General features: G+C 42.6%; 1 protein-coding gene across 1 annotated transcript in view; it reads right to left on the minus strand.

Annotated features, from left to right (window-relative positions):
* Positions 1-8,110: 8,110 nt before the first annotated feature.
* The window catches only part of KCNJ9 (potassium inwardly rectifying channel subfamily J member 9), a 179,472-nt gene continuing 169,514 nt past the window's right edge, over positions 8,111-18,068 (minus strand). Inside the window, exon 3 of the mRNA XM_078669463.1 lies at positions 8,111-10,012. Coding sequence (XP_078525589.1) covers positions 9,699-10,012 — 314 coding nt within the window. The 3' untranslated portion in view covers positions 8,111-9,698. The remainder of the gene's footprint in view (positions 10,013-18,068) is intronic.

The following is an 18,068-nucleotide window of genomic DNA, read 5'->3' on the forward strand; positions in this document are numbered from 1 at the left end:
AGTTTGGAAAGTCCAAGTAATATCATAGAGTTTGGGAAAAATATTACTTAACATGCACAGTTAAGTTCTGCTCAGTACTTAATTTGTAAAAAATAAATAAGTGCCAGGGCCCTCATCAGAGGTCCCTCCACCACACATTGCCCTTGCAAGGACTGTCAATGACAGTACTAACACAACCACTTCAATCACACACCTACAAGTGTGATAACTGGGACTATTCAAGGCCCCCAAAGCTATAAGAATGGCTTGAGTGGCAGGTATCAGTCATTTTTAATGCATATTGAACTAACAAACAGCTGTTGTTGTGCTGAAATCTGAATTAGACAAAACAGCGCCACCATGTGGCAGACTCTCATAAGTGCCGTGTTGGCAATTAAGTGCTGGTGCCGAGCACCCGAAGCCACCTGCTCAAATTAAGCACTAGCTCTGCTGCTTGCCTTTAAGTTACCAAAATACAACCTGAGCACTTTCTGTTACAGTGATTTGTGCTTGACACAAATATTTCAAGTAATGTGGAAGATCTTGTCAATTTCAGACAGATCCCTGAGCCAAAAGTCAGGACTCAGAGAGCTTTTTGCCTCATGTGTGATACACAACAGAAGATCCCATGGCAGAAAAGAATGGGTTCATTTAATGGATATTTCAATGATTTATATGCAACTACAGATGAGTGCTAATGTGTTTGTCATGCGTTTGTCACATAAAGTAACAGAGCCAAATGGCAATTGTATGACTATCCCAGGAGCACAATATTTTAATGCAATTTGAGAGACATTCAATAACCTATCCAATAGATGCCATCCCAGGGTAAGAGTGTGAACATAGCTTGCTGTGTTCCTCGGTCACTGCATGAGATCCGTGAGACAAAGGAGGCCTTTCAAGCTCGAGATAAGAATAGCCTTCTTTGATGTGCGACATGTCAATGGTGCGCAGGAACAAGCACGGTCCCATTAAAAAGAATGTGCCCAGGCAGTGATGTTGTGGAGAACACTCCATTGAGTTGGAGAAGGGAAGCCATGTAAGAGGTCAATGTGACTCTGTTGAAGAGTAAATGGCCATTGATGCTTGGAATGATGGAGCCACCTCTGAGATGCCTCAAACGTGAGTGGCGAGTGGCAACGAGGTAGGCGCTATCAAAGTGAATGAGAACGGAAGTGATGATATTTGATACTAGTAAATGCTCCACTTGCTTGGAAAGGGCGGTGGTGTGATCAGTCAAAGAGACTACCCTGGAATAAAGAAGTCCATATGCTAGTAATGAGGCAGTGAGGGTTGGAAGGTCTCCGACAAGCGTGAAGGGTGGAATTTTTATTCAGACCAGTGAGGGTGGAACTGGAGATACGCAAGGAACAGAAGGAATGGATTCTACCAGTGATAAAAGGGCCTTCAGCATGGCTCTTGTTGACAATGAGTAACACACATGAAACACTACATTATTTACTGCTTTATTGTTGAGATATCTGTGCTGTGTGTGCATAGGCAATATGCAAAAGGCAGTGAATGTACATAGTAAACCCGACTTTCCATCCATGCACCTTAAGCCCAAGTCTGAGTCAAACTGAAATATGATCAAAGTATTTAAATAAGAATTGAAAAAAATCCGGTGAAAAGCGTGGGTCCATTATGACTTCAGCACCATATTCTATTGTTAATTGTGGTGCCCAGGTGGGGATGTGTGGAGAAAAGGGAGCAACATTCTGCAGCACTCCGAGGGCAGCTGTTAGACTTGGCAACCTTGGCATGGCTTCCCCAGACTTCTTGCCTCTACCTCCTGTATTTTTGATGCTGTGCTGGATTTCGTTTTTGCTGGCTTAGATGATTTGGAATTTTGCCACTGCTGATCAGTGTCGAAGTGCAAGTGCTCCCTGTACACATAGGTATTACAATTGGTTATCCATGATTGGCATATTTGATTTACTGGTAAGTCCCTAGTACAGTGCACTGAGTGTGCTCAGGGCCTGTAAATCTAATGCTACTAATTGGCCTGCAGCACTGATTGTGCTACCCACATAAGTTGCCTTGCAAATGTAACTCAGGCCTGCTACAGCAGTGTCTGCACACAGTTTTGAACTGCCATGTTGACCTGGAAGTGCACCCACTTTCCAGGCCCTACCCTTCCCTTTTCTTGCATTTGAGGCACCCCTCTGGTAGGTCCAAGGTACCCCCATGGGCACGGTGCAGTTTATGTGAAAGGTAGGACATGTGCTGGGGTGTGTGACATGTCCTGATAGTGAAAGGCAGTGTATTTCGATTTTCGCTATTGAAATGCTATCTGTCCCTTAGGCTAACTTGGCAGTTACTTTGTAACATTTTACAAATATAACTTCCCATTGGAACAGGATTGAGAAATGGAGTTTAGACTCTCTAAACTCAGAATTTAATAACACATCTTTTAGCGAAGATTGTTTTTAAAATGTGTGTTTGAAAATGACCCTTTTAGAAAGTGGACATTTTCTTATTTAACCATTCTGTTTGTCTCTGCTGTTTTGTGTATATACTGTCCGGTTTTGGAGTGACAGGGGCTGGGGATGTACATTCACTGTAGACAGCCACTGGGGGGTTGATGTGTGTCTGGCCCTTCCTGGATGACTCAGACCTGAGCTGAATAGGCCTTGGATGCATTTAGAGTAGTGCAAAGAATTTTCCTTGCAACTAAATAGGGCCTTTCCCCCATGCACAATGCTGGCTCCACTCCCTGTTGTCATGCTGCACCAGTGAGGACAGAACGGGTTAGGACTGGGCTCAGAGACCCTGGCACAGAGAAGAACAAAAACAAAATGGGGTATAAGTAGTGGACCTTAAATCCCAGATCTTTAAATCACTTCTGGACTCAAGAGGAACCTTTGCTAAGGAGAAGACCTGGAGAACTGTGAGGAGGAGTACTGTCCCTTTGCTGTGTGCTGTGTGGGGTTGGCCTGCAATTGCTACTTCTGCCAAGGAAAGGACACAAACTGGAACTTTACTGAGAAAGCAGCTTGAAGAAGAATCTCCAAGGGCTTGTGTGGGCTGGCCTCCTGTTCTGAAGTCTCAGGGACAATAAGACCTCACCCCCAGCTCCCTTGAACTCTACTGCTGATAATTCTGACCTGCCAGAAGGGGCCTGTTCCAGTTTTGGGCCTCTGGAGGTTGTTCCTGCTGCTGGAAGCTGGAAGCCGTGATGCAGTGACCTGCACCAAGGCCAGGGGCACTGCTTGTGAAGTGCATGACGCACCACCCTGCCTACACCGCAGCTTTGACGATCTTCAATGCTTGCAGTTATTGGCCTTCCCAACACCAGCTCTCGCACCGACTCCGTCACCACCAGCCCATGCATCTAGTTATTGTGGTGCCAATAACCACCAAGTGTGACTCCACAAACTCGCTGAATTCGCACCGCCTCACTGGAACCAATGCCTCACCACGGACGCAACCGACTTCCCCAGTCCTGAATTTGACACGTCGCCTCCTCGCTGACACAATGCCTTGCCTCCCTTGTGGCAGCCAGGGAGCCGGTGTTGACCTTGGCACCGACGCCTCACTTCTACAACTCAACTCCGTGCATTGTCATAGACTTTGTTTTCCAAGGCACTGTTTGTTTGGGGGTCCGTGTGGCTCCATACCCGACGCCACACACCTTGTGGTCGGCACCGTACATTGGATTTATTGCTGTCACGCTGTCGTATTAGCCCCAGGTGGAGATATTTGTTTTCTACAAGTTTTATTTTTGCAATAAGTGTTCTAACATTGTAATTTGATATATGTATGGTGGACTTTTTCATTTTTGGTCTTCTTGAATTTAGATAAAGAATAAGATACTTTATTTTTCTAAACTGGTGTGGTGTCCATTTGTGGCATTATCACTGTGTTACTGAGTGTTTTGAGTACAAGTACTTTGCACATTGCCTTTGGGATAAGCCTGTCTGATTGTGCCAAGCTACCAAGGGGGTGAGCAGGGGTTATTTGAAGTGTGTATCCCCCTTACCCTGACTCCAAGCAGGGGTCTCTACTTGGAAAAAGGGTACCTACCTCTGCCAACCAGAGACCTACAGTACTAGCAGCAGCTATTTTAGAGTGTGGTACAGAAATAAAACGCTCCATGCTACAGCATTTTTCTTAGGGGTCTAACACCATAGTTTTGGTGATCAGAGTCTGTAAATCTCAGTATGAATAATTAATTTATCTTTTTTATTTTGGGACTTACGAAGCACAAACTTTAACCCAAGGCTGGGTATCTTGGTGCTATTGAAAAAAAAAACACATAGATAGCAGGAAGAGAGCATAGTCATACTGAAGTCTTCAACACATATGCTGGGATAATAGGCCTTTTTAGGAGTTTTGGAAACCTCAGATGGTGTGAGTGTGCCCTGTGCAAGTAGGAAGCATCTGCAGTGGTAAAGCCTTACCACCTAACGTTATACAATGAAACATAGAAACACCAACAGGCTCATTTTGGGCAGATCTTAGGATCTAAGTTGGTGCAGAGGAGAGGCAATAGGGGAGTGAACAGTTTTATGAACCAGACACATAGATTTGAAAAGGATCCGCTGTTTAACCAGGATTCTAAAAATAAGAGGTTTGAAGAGATGTGATCAGGGGAGCAACCCTAGGGACAATGTCTGAACTAACGGCAACCTACGGATCTGCAAGGCTAGTAGTGCAAAACAGATAGATTTGAAGTAGCCCAGATGGGAGGAGACAAAGGCATTCAGTATCTTCAGACTCTGAGAGAATGTAAAGAGATAGAAAATGCATCTGAAAGAGTCGAGCTGAAAACACATGCCTTCACAACCAAAGAGACTTGCTCGGAAAGGGACAAAGCAGATCTAATGTTATGCCTACGCTCTTTGCAATGGCCATAGGAGGAGAGATTGCGCCCAATATGATCAGTCAAAAGGGCAGTTCTAAAAACAGTGACGGAGTAAGAGTGGAGAGAATCTGGTGTGAGTTTTGCTTGAGCCTGGGTAAGAAAGTGAGATTGCAAGGAAAGTGATGGGACAGTGCAGTAGAGGCTGAGATTTGTGCATGATTGAGGGATGCAACAGGAGTGATCCCTGCCCTGCAGCATTTTAAAGGAGCTTCTCCACCCTGGTCGCAACAACGGTGTGCACCTGTTTCAGCTGTCTTCAGGAATGCAGTTGTGATCTCTCACACAATTGAACTCAAAACTTGCATACACCATCCCCAGGCAGAGAGTGTGCAATCCTTGCCTGTCATGATACAAAGTCCTGGATTCAAACCAGCTCTAAGATACCGCTAGTTTCCGTACTTGGAAATTAGTAGAACAAGGAGGACTTCACCAAAGAGTCACATTTAGAGTTTTGAGATAGCTACTTCATGTCAGGTCTACCTTTGAATTAGAACATTGGAATGTTAGGAGCACCACTGAAGCCAATGGAGTGCTCCCAGCTTCAAATGGCTGATGAAAGCTCAGACCTCCAACATTCCAATGTTTTTCATTCACAGGTGTTGCTGTGAACAAGGCCTCACAGTGCCCGAGGGGATTTCAACCCCCTCGGCCTCCATGAGGCTTTTGTTTTATTTGTTAGAACATTCTGCCCTCTAGTAGCAGAATGTTCTAATAGCCTTATAGCCCTTTGTAGCTGGGCTATATGGCCATTAAAGTTCATCTCCCTTGTTAAAGGCCCTCACCTTCGGCTCAGGAGTTTAACGCTAAACCCAGAGCTCCAACATTCCAATGTTTGTCTTTCTGTTTCTGCCTTTTTAATTCACAACATTCTACCCTCAGTGGGTGGAATGTTCTAATAGCCTTAAAGCCCTTCTGCCTCAGTCTATACAGGTTTTTAAAGGCCCTCTCCCTCGTTATAGGCCCTCTCCTATTGCTTGGGCCTATAACTCGGGTTCAGGGCCTCTAACAACTAGTAAAGATCTCGGGACCAGGCTATAGGGCTACAGTATTCTGTTTCTTGTGGCTTAAGTACTAACCTATTTCTAAAAGACTAACCACTGGCTGGAGGGGTTGCCTTATTGTGCTGACGTATTGTCTCATTAGGTGCTGAATCTATAGTCCCATTTCCCTTTTGAGTAAACCTTGGATCTTTGAAAAAAACGATCGCCTCGCTTTTGGAGTGGCAAGAGCTTGTGTGGTACTTGGTCCCCATTTTGGGATCATGTGTAAAGTAATTCCAGGAAACCAGTGTCAATCAACTCTAGTTGTCACAATTGGAGCCCAGTAACCTCTGTCTGCCCTGGGACTTATCCACCGGTTCTTAGAGAAGCCAGTTTTTCTTTAAAAAATGCTGAAATAATTTAGTTTTGTACTTAGGTGTTTTCCAGCTAGACATGCTGGACATGTTTATGGTTTTGAGCTGGGCTGATTCTTGGAAGAACTGAAATTCTACTGTAATACTCGGTGGAAGATGTAAGCTCTCAAGCCTTTGTGACACTACAGAATATCCTCTGTTTATCTTGTATGGAGAGGGAATTCCAGAGTGATGAGCCATATGTGTGTAGAGACCATTCTTTATTCTATATATATCCATCTGCATACCTGAACATGGGTGTCAGGACGGTGGGTAGAATTAAAATGCCTTGAAGAGGTACCATGAAATGTGGCCATGTTGTGCCTTGTGAGGTACCGGAGTCCTGAATTGTGATCTCTCTGTACACAGCTTACACAAGAGTGCCAATGTTAATTCCAGTGCAAAAGAACAATTAATGGACAGAATGCAGAACAATGTCCCACATTCACCCCAGTACAGAGATCTGGGCCTAAATCCATAGTTGTATTGCTTCCCATGCCATGTTAATTCCTGTACATAAATGCAAACAAAGTATTTGCCCAATTAATGACAACAGCTGCCAACTGAGGGACATTCAAACTTAAAAGGACTCTTGCAAGCTCACAAGGCCTTAAGAAAGTAGATCTTGGACTGAATCTCAAAGCTATTCCATCGCTGCTTTTGGACCTATGCCTAAAATAGCCTTGGTGAACATGCTGCCCCCCTTGCTGACACAATGCCTTGCCTCCCTTGTGGCAGCCAGGGAGCCGGTGTTGACCTTGGCACCGACGCCTCACTTCTACAACTCAACTCTGTGCATTGTCATAGACTTTGTTTTCCAAGGCACTGTTTGTTTGGGGGTCCGTGTGACTCAATGCCCGACGCCACACACCTTGTGGTCGGCGCCGTACATTGGATTTATTGCTGTCACTCTGTCGTATTAGCCCCAGGTGGAGATATTTGTTTTCTACAAGTTTATTTTTGCAATAAGTGTTCTAACATCGTAATTTGATATATGTATGGTGGACTTTTTCATTTTTGGTCTTGTTGAGACACAACTAGTTGTGTCTTCTATTTCCGAAGGGACATGGAAATTGGAAACAAACATCTTTGTCCAAGTCTCATGCTGATTAGTCTATTTTGACAGCACCTTCAATATCAGTAAAGTAACCCATTGCGAATAATACATATTAATTCACAGACTACAATAAATTTAGTTTTGTTTTATTTAAAATAAGAAAATTTGATCCTGAAAAATGTAAAACCAATACCATTTTGTTTACATAAAATGTGTATGTTCTCTCGTTTCGAAGGATCACAAAAAGAAAACCTCTGGTTTAACTATGTGCCAGTGCATCTGATAAAGTATGGGATATAGTAATATATTGTGGATGCTTAAATTGCTACTTACCTTCATCTGTGAACCCATTATTCCATTCATATAACCACACAGTCATCCACACACCATTCAATCATCCATTTATTGGATCTTTAGGCCCACTTTTATCTAGGCAGAATTCCATGTACAATATTTCCCCAATCATGTTTTTGATAAAAATACAAACAAAGGAGAGTTTAAGAATATTGTACCACTGGCAGCTCACTTTGCACCCTTGACTGTATATTGGCATCAGCAATGTCAACCTACAATAATATCACATGGCCTACCCCTACATCATGTAGGAAATGACTACTGTTACTTTCTACCTACCTAACCTACCTTATGATATAGTGGCTAAATTGATGAAGTGGGTACCATATTTTTTTGTGGGATAGTGCAAAAATACCTGGCACCAGTGCAAAATGGCACAACGTGGGTGGGATTTATGTGTCTAGGGCCCAGGCGTTTATGATATCTGATTAAAAGTGCACATAAGATAGCTTTTTTAAAAAAAAATATGGTCCTCTGATTATTCACTGATACACTAGTGACAGATTTAGTGCAAGACAACCCACATCTTTAATTTAAAAAAAGGTGAGCAAGATTGTTTTTAATGGCTAAGATTAATGTCTTCTTTTTCCCAATAATGGTGATACCTCTCTGTGCAATGGATGCTCTGTCATATGAGAGAAAATTGTTGGGAAGAATATTGTTTGGAATGCTCAATATTTGACATTGAAAAAACCTTGATACCTTGAAACAGTTATGCTTTCTAATGTGTTTCAACAGTTTTTTCTTTAAAGCTTATTATACATCTTTCTGGTGCCTGAGCATATTGGTGGATCTACAACCTTGTGTATTCGATATCCACTCTCAATATAATTTTTCTGAGTGTCCCTCACACCTGCAAACACAATGTCATGTGCAACACCCATAACATCCGTGATAACACCAATGTACATACTGATCATGGTCACAATGTCATCTGACCGTTCAAAGGATATCAAACCATGATCAGGTCTACCTTTGTTCTTTAAATACACAAAGTATTATCACAATGACTGATATGGGATTGTGTTACGTTTTAGAAATCTTTCTGCCACAGGCAATGAGGAGGTGAATGCAGAATGTATTTTCCAAAAAGGGGCAGAATTAATGCAATTTCATCACTTGAAGTAGTCAGATAGCAGTGGTCTTTACAAAATTGAACTTTTTAATTCTTGACCTCTATAGATTTTTGTTTGCTTGTCTTATGTTTTTTTTTAAATTTGGGTTCATCTGGATGTGTACATTAATATACATTTTTGCATGTCTTGTGAATCAGCATTGATAAATGAACCAAAAATTGAAAAGTACAGAGATAACATGATGCAAAAGATAAAATTCATTCAGTTGAACCATGTAATGGGAGCTGTTTCTTGTCTCCTTCCAAACCCCTACCTGTGAAATCCAACATAACTTAAGTCTTCAAAGTTACTGTGACCATTAATTCTCTTTTATGACCATTCGTACAACATTCATCCATGTAAGCTACTTGGTGCAACCCTATGCAGAATCCATGACAGCAGAGTACGCATTATATTATGAAAAAAACAACTAAGAAAAGATCCATGCAAACTGCAGTTCCTTATCCATTTGCCCATCAGTGGACATGCTTAAGAGAGGTGACTGTGGCTTGCTAGCACAATCTTGTTAAATGCCTAACACATTATTGAACAGCATGGAAAAATACCACCTGGTAATGGTTGACAGAGCCAGAAGTGTTCCTTCCTGCCCCACTGAAGCAGATAGACCCAACTGAAGACCAGACCATTCAAGAAAGTAAATTTGTTGTAACAACTGTTTTTAGCCTCACTAAGCATGTGTAATTTAATGCATCTACAGTGGCACTGAATTATAAATTATAATACTTGTCTCCACTCATTCATTCCTGTTAGCACTCAATTCTCTACTCTCAGTCAAGGTAACTCAGTTTCTATGACATTAGGTATTCATTGAAGGAGTCCTTTCTGATAGGCCTTATCCTGTCGAGTCCTGTATGTATATCCTGCTTTCATATATGGACTTTTATTCCTTTTCTTCATGTGCTGACCAATGAGTTATAACTTTGACTCATTTTCTGGATTTGTTAGACTTCCATTTCGCTCTTTGTCCACTTCTTCTTTTACTGTTGCTTCTGCCACTGTCTCATCCAAGTGACTAGGAATGGACCAGTACAGATGAGCATCCATGCGGGCGGCCGCCTCTGCTAGATCTCTAGCACTACAAGTGGGTGTAGGCACCTCAAATGTCTGGTGAAAGGTGTTGTAGTCAACCTCATAAAAGCCATCCTCAAGACTGAGAACGGACATAAAGCGATGTCCCCAAAGCACCTCATCGGTAAGGTATGAACTCCGGGCCTGGCAGGTCATTCCTAGGGAAAGAAAGCACAACAATATAGTAAATTTTAGTTTAAACATGACATAGGTAGCTTCACCATTTTTAACTGCATTTCTATGACATATTTCTATATTTTTTTTATTTAACTCCTTATATAACTGTACATTGTTCTGGATATTGCAATGAACTTAGTATTCATATTTTTCAGTTATTTTTATTCATTTTCAATTTCATTTTTATCAAATGTCTTGTATAAATCTGCTGACTCTATAAATAACTTTAAAAATGAATCTAAGAAACATAATACAATGTAACCACTCTGAGAGTAAACTTTGTATTGTTAAGTTTGTGTACATGATATTTTCAACAGCACTGAATTTTGTAACAAATATGAAATAAGATTGAGACAAATGTCAAAATCTTGAGATTTTCAACTTGCCATTGATGATCCCCTGTCTATAAATTGGGGTTTGAGTCTGTATAATCTAGGCTTGATCAAGATCTCAAGTTTATGATTCGCTGCTTAGGGCAGAGTATGGCGGCCCGTGGCGCAAGGGGGAGCGAGACAAGGGCTGCCCCAGGCAACACTGGACCCACCAACAAGGGGATGTTGACCTCTGATGTGAACTCTGCGCGGAGAGGTAAACGGGAAGCTGGGAGTAGCAAAAAAGCCACAGGGAGATCTGCTGGGGGGGAGTGCTCAAAGATGGCGTGGGCTCCCAACCCTCTGTTGCCAAATTGTTTCCTGTCACGAGCTGTTTGGGCCCCAAAGGAAAAATAATGACAAGCCCTGATGGAGGTGCTGAATCTGTAGAATTGACAATGGATAACATGGGGCTACTTAATTTGCAGGAGCAATTGGACCTTCATCGTTCAGAAAGTCTCGAGCTAGCACAATCAGCGGAGTCCTGCAGACAAGGGATCTCAACCGCTGGCATCATTAGCTCCATGGAGGGTCTTGAATCTGTAGCTCTTTCTCTGGTTATTTCCGTTGAGGAGTCTATTGCCCAGGATGGGTCTTTCCCCGATGAGAATGAACAAAATACTTGTGGCTTTACTCCCATCAGTTCTGTGATTCAGAGAATTACTGGCGCACAGGTATCCCAGGGAGTTCCATCCGCTGAACTGGCAGGTGAAACATTTTTCTCAGTGTAGGATGGCTCGGACTTCACAGCTTAAGGGAGTTCACTCACCTCAAGCAATGGGGACCAATGTGACACTAATTGCAGCCAATGTTCTAAAGAAACCGGCACGGTCCAGCGTCAGAAAACCACATCCAGCAAGCGAAGGGCGAGACACTCAGAGAATCACAGTCAGCTAAAATGAGATTACTCTGGCTCACAACTTACGTTCCCTTATGGCGAAGAATCCGGTAAGATCCCAGATTCTGAAAGTATGAGAGCTACATCATATCAATCTGAAGAACCTTCTCTGGCGGCTATCCTATTGTCGATTACAAAGTTTCAGGAGGAAGTGTGAACAGACAGTAGACAAGCTAAAGGGCAGCCAAAAAATGGCAAGAGGGTCACTATGATGGAAGGCCACACAGAAAGTTTGGAAGCTGAAGTTACCACTTTGAAAGATCTATACTCCTCCCAAGGCGCTTGCATGACAGATGTCATGTGTAAAATTGAAGACCAGGAGACTAGACAGCGTCAAAACAACCTCCACCTATTAGGGATTCCCGAAGGAGTGAGGGTGAAGATCCCCGTCGGTACATCTTGAAACTTCTGAAGGGGGATTTTCCAAATCATGCGGAGTGGATTTGGGAGCATGAAATTTAAGAGGCCCACCGCTTCCCCTTCACCCTAAAGCAACAGCATGCTAATGGTGGAGAGAAACCCAGAGCCTTTTTGATGTTCTTCGGAAACTTTCTACTTAAACAGATCGTCTACGAGCATGCTCAACCGAATTTTCAAAAGGGCTTTGAGGGGCTGTCTTTTTTCGCAAAGCCTGATTTCTGCCATGCTACGGTGGAATGAAGGTGGTGCCTTCGCTAGCTATTTTCCCCCTTTCAGCAGCTGGGCGCACAAGTATTCCTTATAAACCCTTCTAAATTGAAAATTATTGTGAATGGTTCTTCATGTATCTTTATGTCAGAAATCAAGGCCCAAGAATACCTCTGTAAAATTAACGCTAGAAAAGGGCAGAACTAGCAATTGCTATTATCAAAAAGTGATAGGGACTAGATTCCCTCTACTCTTCTCCTTCCTTTTTTTCTGGAATGGGCCACATTTGCTCCACGGTTCTTGTCGGACCACAACCCCTTAATTTTAAATATTAGGGGCTTGGGTTTCTCCAAGGAAGTTTCACCTTGGATGTTTGAGAGAGCGTTACTGTTCGATATAGGCTACCAAACGCATATGAAAAGCTGGATTCAGGACTTCCTTGAAAGGAATGTTGGTTCTGCCCCAGTTATGGTTGTTTGGGATGCTCTGAAAGCGTGTATTCGAGGGGAGACACTACAGTTCTCTTTTAGGAAGAACAAACAGGAGAAATCACATATCTTAGAACTCCAGAAAAAATAGCAAAGGCAGAGGAAAAACGTATTGGTGCAGTCCAGTTGTTGGAAGAAATTGAATCAGCACAATTTGAAACAGCAGCCATTAGAGCAGAAATTGGTACAATCTTGGCCGAGAAAGCTGCCACAAAATGGGCCGCTGCACACGAAAAGGTCTATGAATGTAGCGAGCAAATTGACCACCAGTTGGCCTTAAGAACTAGGAAACATCTTACAAATAACGGTATACATTCCATTTGAGTTCAAATTATATCAAGGCCTGTATATCGATGAGGATGCTAGCTCACAGGAGGCCAGGCAGGAAGAGATTGACAACTTTTTCGGTTTGGTTTCGTTATCAAGGATGCCTGGCCTCCACCTTGGGGGTGCCCAGGAGTGGACACCTCAGGGTTCCACAGCGGTATTCGTACAAGCGCCTTGAGACCCTTGCGGGTGAGTAGTGCGCTATACAAGTATCAATTTTTTATCATGCCTAAGCCCGGAGGATCAGGGTCAATTAGAGGATCCTCCCTCGTGGGAGGAAATTGCCATGGAACATGCCAATTTTGAGCTGCATCAGGGTGGCCTTTTGACCCCCTGACACCCTTGACATTGCATTCGCAATTTGCAATTACCTATTTGGTTTGCCGTTCATAATGGGAAAGCATTCCCTAATAGCGAATCGCATTTTGCGATTCACTGTGAGGAAATGTGTGGAAATCACTACTTTATTAGCGAAACCTACATGGATAAGCAATTGTGATTCCTTAATAGCGATTCCTTAATAATCGCTATTAAGGAATCTCAATTGCTTAGTTTAATGCATGTGGCAGATAATGTTTTCATATTTAGATAGAAACAAAATAACCTCAACCCATTCTGCCACTGAGGGACTTGTTTTTGGTATCCATTGTTTATGGATGACCTTCTTGGATGCCATATAACCATAAAACAGTCAATGTTGTTGACCACAATCAAAAGCAGGTGTAATTAATGGAACAATTTCATCATGGGCAATCTATGTAAGTTACACCCGATAACTAAATCAATCCTATTCAGCACATCACTCTAAAAGCTTCTATTTTGATACATGATCATATCATATGCCCAAAGCTTCCTTAAAACGTCATTAAGCCCAACATATTTCCAAATTAGATAATCACAACTTGGCTCTTTGTACACGGCCCCAGTAAACACTGTAAGATATTTATTACTCAATAAACTGAAGATTTAAGATGATTTCAGCAAAGTACATTGCCTTACATACAGAAGACTGGTGAAAAGGCTTTAGGTTAGGTCTGTGATATTAGAAATAATGTATCATGGGGTAGGAATTAAGGCACGTAAAGTGTGGTTGATTCATGAGCTGAATCAGTGACCCTACCTTTTGATTTTCATAACTTCTTGTGGTGATGCAACTACAAAACATATTAGTCAGCCGTAACTCCCTTTCAACTTTAATTTTTTAATGGAATTTTTGTTGTAATAATTGTAATCAATATATGTGTTTTCACATATATGTTAATGTATTTCATTATGATTTATCCATGTAAAATAGTTTGTTAACAGAGGCTGGGAAGTTGTGCAGTGCATTCCAGGCAATCAATTTGACCAATTGAATCAAACAGGAAGATCAAGGAAGAGCACTTTAGATGTATTTTAATGAAAAACTATACACACTAATTTTTAAAGTTAGAAATAAACACTGTGGATTATAATATCAGATTGAGTGTCTAAGGAATTTATGCATATAGGTTCATTTCTTCCCCTAAAATCAGCATTATCCAGTTGTGCTAACCCTTTAACACGCTGTGGCTCAGGAAGCCAAGTATACAGTGCCCTGGGGGTCCTCTTTGTACCCCACTCTATTTGATATGTATATTTGACTGATCCTATTGCTTATCAGATGTAATAGTTGCACAGTAGTGTTCTAGACTGATAACACACAACAATGTTGAGGCTGGATCTAAATACACCCTCACCTTCCGGTAATTTAAGAATATGCCTTACTGTATAGCACAATCTTGGGTGGCCTTCAATTTTCTTCAACTCAACACAAGCAAAATTGAACTGCTGCTGGTGAGAAATAATGCTACCAGTTGACTTATCACCCTTTAGTTCACCCCTACTACTGTGACCGAGATAAAGACAGTTAGGGCCTGATTGCGATGCTGTTCGGAGCTCAACCGGTGACTTGTCGCTTGTGGTATGAACCGCATCTACTGCTGCGGTTCCACCAACGCATTATGATGCATGTGGTCGGAGGCAGCAGTTCGAGGGTCTGACCGACATAATCCGGTGGGCTTATGGAGTCCGCCAGTCGGTCAGAAAGTCCTCATAATTCCTTGAGGACAGTGTTTCTGCCATTGGGGATTATGATGTCGGTTTCTGACAGCCTTTCATTGTCAGCCTTCCCCCTGGCCCACCGCATGTGGGCCTGCACAGTGTGACAGGCACCGCGAGGTGCCTGCCACACGGTTCAAGGGATGTTTTACAACTTCCATTTTTTCAATGGGAGTTTGTGCTGCGGGCGGCTTCGGCTTGCGACTCATGCGCCCATTGAAAAATGGAGGTTTGCGACTGCTCCTTGTGTGGTCACATCCTAATTACAGAGTTGGAACTGCCAACCTGAGGTTGGTCGGTTCCCAATCCGCAGCGAAGTCAGTCAGACTTCACTCTAACCGACATTGTAATTAGGGCCTTGGTGTCTGTTAATGAACCAAGAGAATGCTGATGTGTCATCATTATGTTTTTATTTACTTAAGGGATCAGAAAAAGTATGCCACTTTCACCCAAACACTTACACAAGCAAGTAGTGTCAGCCAAAATATATTTCAAAATTATTTCTTGCTATATACTGTATTTTGACCTTACAGAAAAGTCTTTGAATGGATAGAGGAGGATTCAGACTGTGGCTATCAGCATGCCATGTAGAGTGCGGAAACCATTATTGTTGTACTATGAGTTAAGAACGCAAGGGCAGGAGGCAGAGCTTTAGCTTATCTGGGACCTCATTTGTGGAACAACTTTCCACATAGTAGATAGCACCTCTATGTCGGAGGTTGGGCGTTACTCGGCACAAGGAGGCTTTGAGGATCCTTCTTAGCTCAGACACGAGCAGATTGGTGGTATACTTGATTGCCAGATTCCTTATGCCAGCTTGGATCTGGCATTGTAAGTGCATCTTAGCGACTGACCAGTTGCTCTAATGTTTTATACTAAGTGACTTGCTTGTGTGGTTTTATTTTAAGCCTTCTTTTTGGTTAAATTGAAGACTGTTCCTGGACACAGCCTCCTAAATTGTGCTTTTTGGATATTGTTTGGCATTTATTGAAATAATGTGATTTGTTAAGCAGACAAGATGAGCTGTACTTCTGCTACTTCTGCTATTGTACTTTATTGCCTTTTGTACACTAGAAGGGAGTCGCATTTTGGGGAGCTACAAGTTCTGTACTAGAAATGCTTCATGCTACGGCAATAGCTTAGGATGGAGGAAATTGCCTTTTAACTTGAAATTTGAATTGCAATTTGCTCCCCAAATTGATTTTGTTCTGTATGCAGCTATTTGTACTCTGCATTTCAATACCAGGAGAATGATCTCTATGCACTTGCACTTTCTGTCTTAATTAAACCATTGTTGTGAAGCCTCGAAATCAATGCAACCTAGCCATCTTGGGGGAGGGATGCACCGTTTCTGGAAATGTGGCTCATTACTGCCCATGCTAACTAAGTTGTGGAACTGTTGGTTTGCAAAAATGTGTTTTGTATACTTTTTTTTTAACCTTGGAGTCTTTTCATGTATCATTTACCTAAACACAAAAAGAACAGATGATGGACAGAATGCTGAATAAATCAAACATTCACCCCCAGTAACAGATCTGCGTTAAATCTATTGTTTCTTTGCACGCCAATCCAGTTTAGATCCAGTCGTATGCAAATCAGTCTTGACCCTGTTCCCCATGGGAACGGTCCAGCCCGAACTGCCAGGCCAGGTCTTCTCTGGACCCAAAACAAGCATCTTGTAACTGATTTCGGGGTAACACCCCTTATAAGCCAGGTTTACTTGAATCTGGAGGCGTAGCGAGCACAGGACCCACATCTGGGCACACTCTTCCCACTAATAGTGAACTATGCAAAAAGAGCAGATGATGGACGGAATGCTGAATTAATCAAACATTCACCCCCAGTCGCAGATCTGGGTACATTCCATTGTTTTTGTGCATGCCACACAATTCCAGTTTAGACCCAGCCATATGCAAATCAGGCTTGACCCTGTGCCTCTTGGGAACAGTCCAGTCTGAACTGCCAGGCCAGGTCTTCCTTGATTTCTCAAAAACGAGTGAACAGATTTACACCAAATTATAAAAAGTACATTTTCTAGGTAAACATCTCCCTTTGAGCCAAATTTTATGAAATTCCCTTCTGCCGTGTTTTTCTGAGTTGAATCCTATAGAAAATTGTGTCGGGGAAAAAACTTTTAGAATCCGCCCCTTTTTCTCAACCCCGCTTGGCGAATCATTCTAAAACTTTCCAGGAAGGAGCTGAGGTGGATGAGACTCTTTTTGCAAGTTTCTTGAGGATTCACCAACAGCACCACAAAGTTATTTTCAAACCAAAAAATCAATTTGCTATGGAAACTTGTACACACACATGCACACATATACTCTCTCTCTCTCTCTCTCTCTCTCTCTCTCACTCTCTCTTCCTCTCTCTCTCTCTCTCTCTCTCTCTCTCTCTCTCTCTCTCTTCTCTCTCTCTCTCTCTCTCTCTCTCTCTCTCTCTCTCTCTCTCTCTCTCTCTCCCTCTCTCCTTTCTCCATAATGTTGCACAGTTGCCAGATAACTCATTCTATTTATGCAAACATAATTTAAGAAACCAATACCATTTTGCAGTAATAGTGTGCATACAAATTGATTTATCAAATTATCACTTGTTTGAACATTATACATATTCATGACAGTGGCGGGTCCTACACTAAGGCAGGGGAGTGTCGCCCCACTGCTCTCTGAGCAGTCAAAAGGGGAAAAATAAAATGATTATAACGCAGCGTTATTATAATTTTTATTTTTCCTACTGCAGTGGGGGCAAAGCTAGGCTCGGTGACGCCAGAGCACTGCAGTGGGAGGACTGGAGAGTGCACTTTAGCTGGCTGGCCCAAGAGTTCCGGCCAAAGCGTCATGTGCGCTATGCATGTTCTCCACCTGGGTGGAGAACAAGCCCAGTCCCCCAGCCCCTGTCTGAGCATTGAACCACAGCGCTGAGACCAATCACAATGCTGCATTGCACCGTTGTGATTTGCTCTGGGAAGTCTGGGAACCCAGGTGCTTCCTGCTGCCAGACTCGAAGAAGTTGAAGAGGTTCGGGTAGAGGCAGCAGCCGGCGCGCTTCCAGGTAAGTGTGTTTTTTAAAAATCTTTTTCATTCCCCACATCACCACTCCCTTCTGGTAGCAGCCGCTACTGATTCATGATTCAAACTGCTCTCATTTATCACTGGGTGACTGTATTTAAGTATTTTTTGGGGGGGGGGTGGAAGAGCAAACACTGACAAAGCCTATAGGTCTGACCTTAGCAAGCTGGTTCCATAGCTAA

This window comes from Lissotriton helveticus, chromosome 12 (genome assembly GCF_964261635.1).
Source record: "Lissotriton helveticus chromosome 12, aLisHel1.1, whole genome shotgun sequence".
NCBI lineage: Eukaryota > Metazoa > Chordata > Amphibia > Caudata > Salamandridae > Lissotriton > Lissotriton helveticus.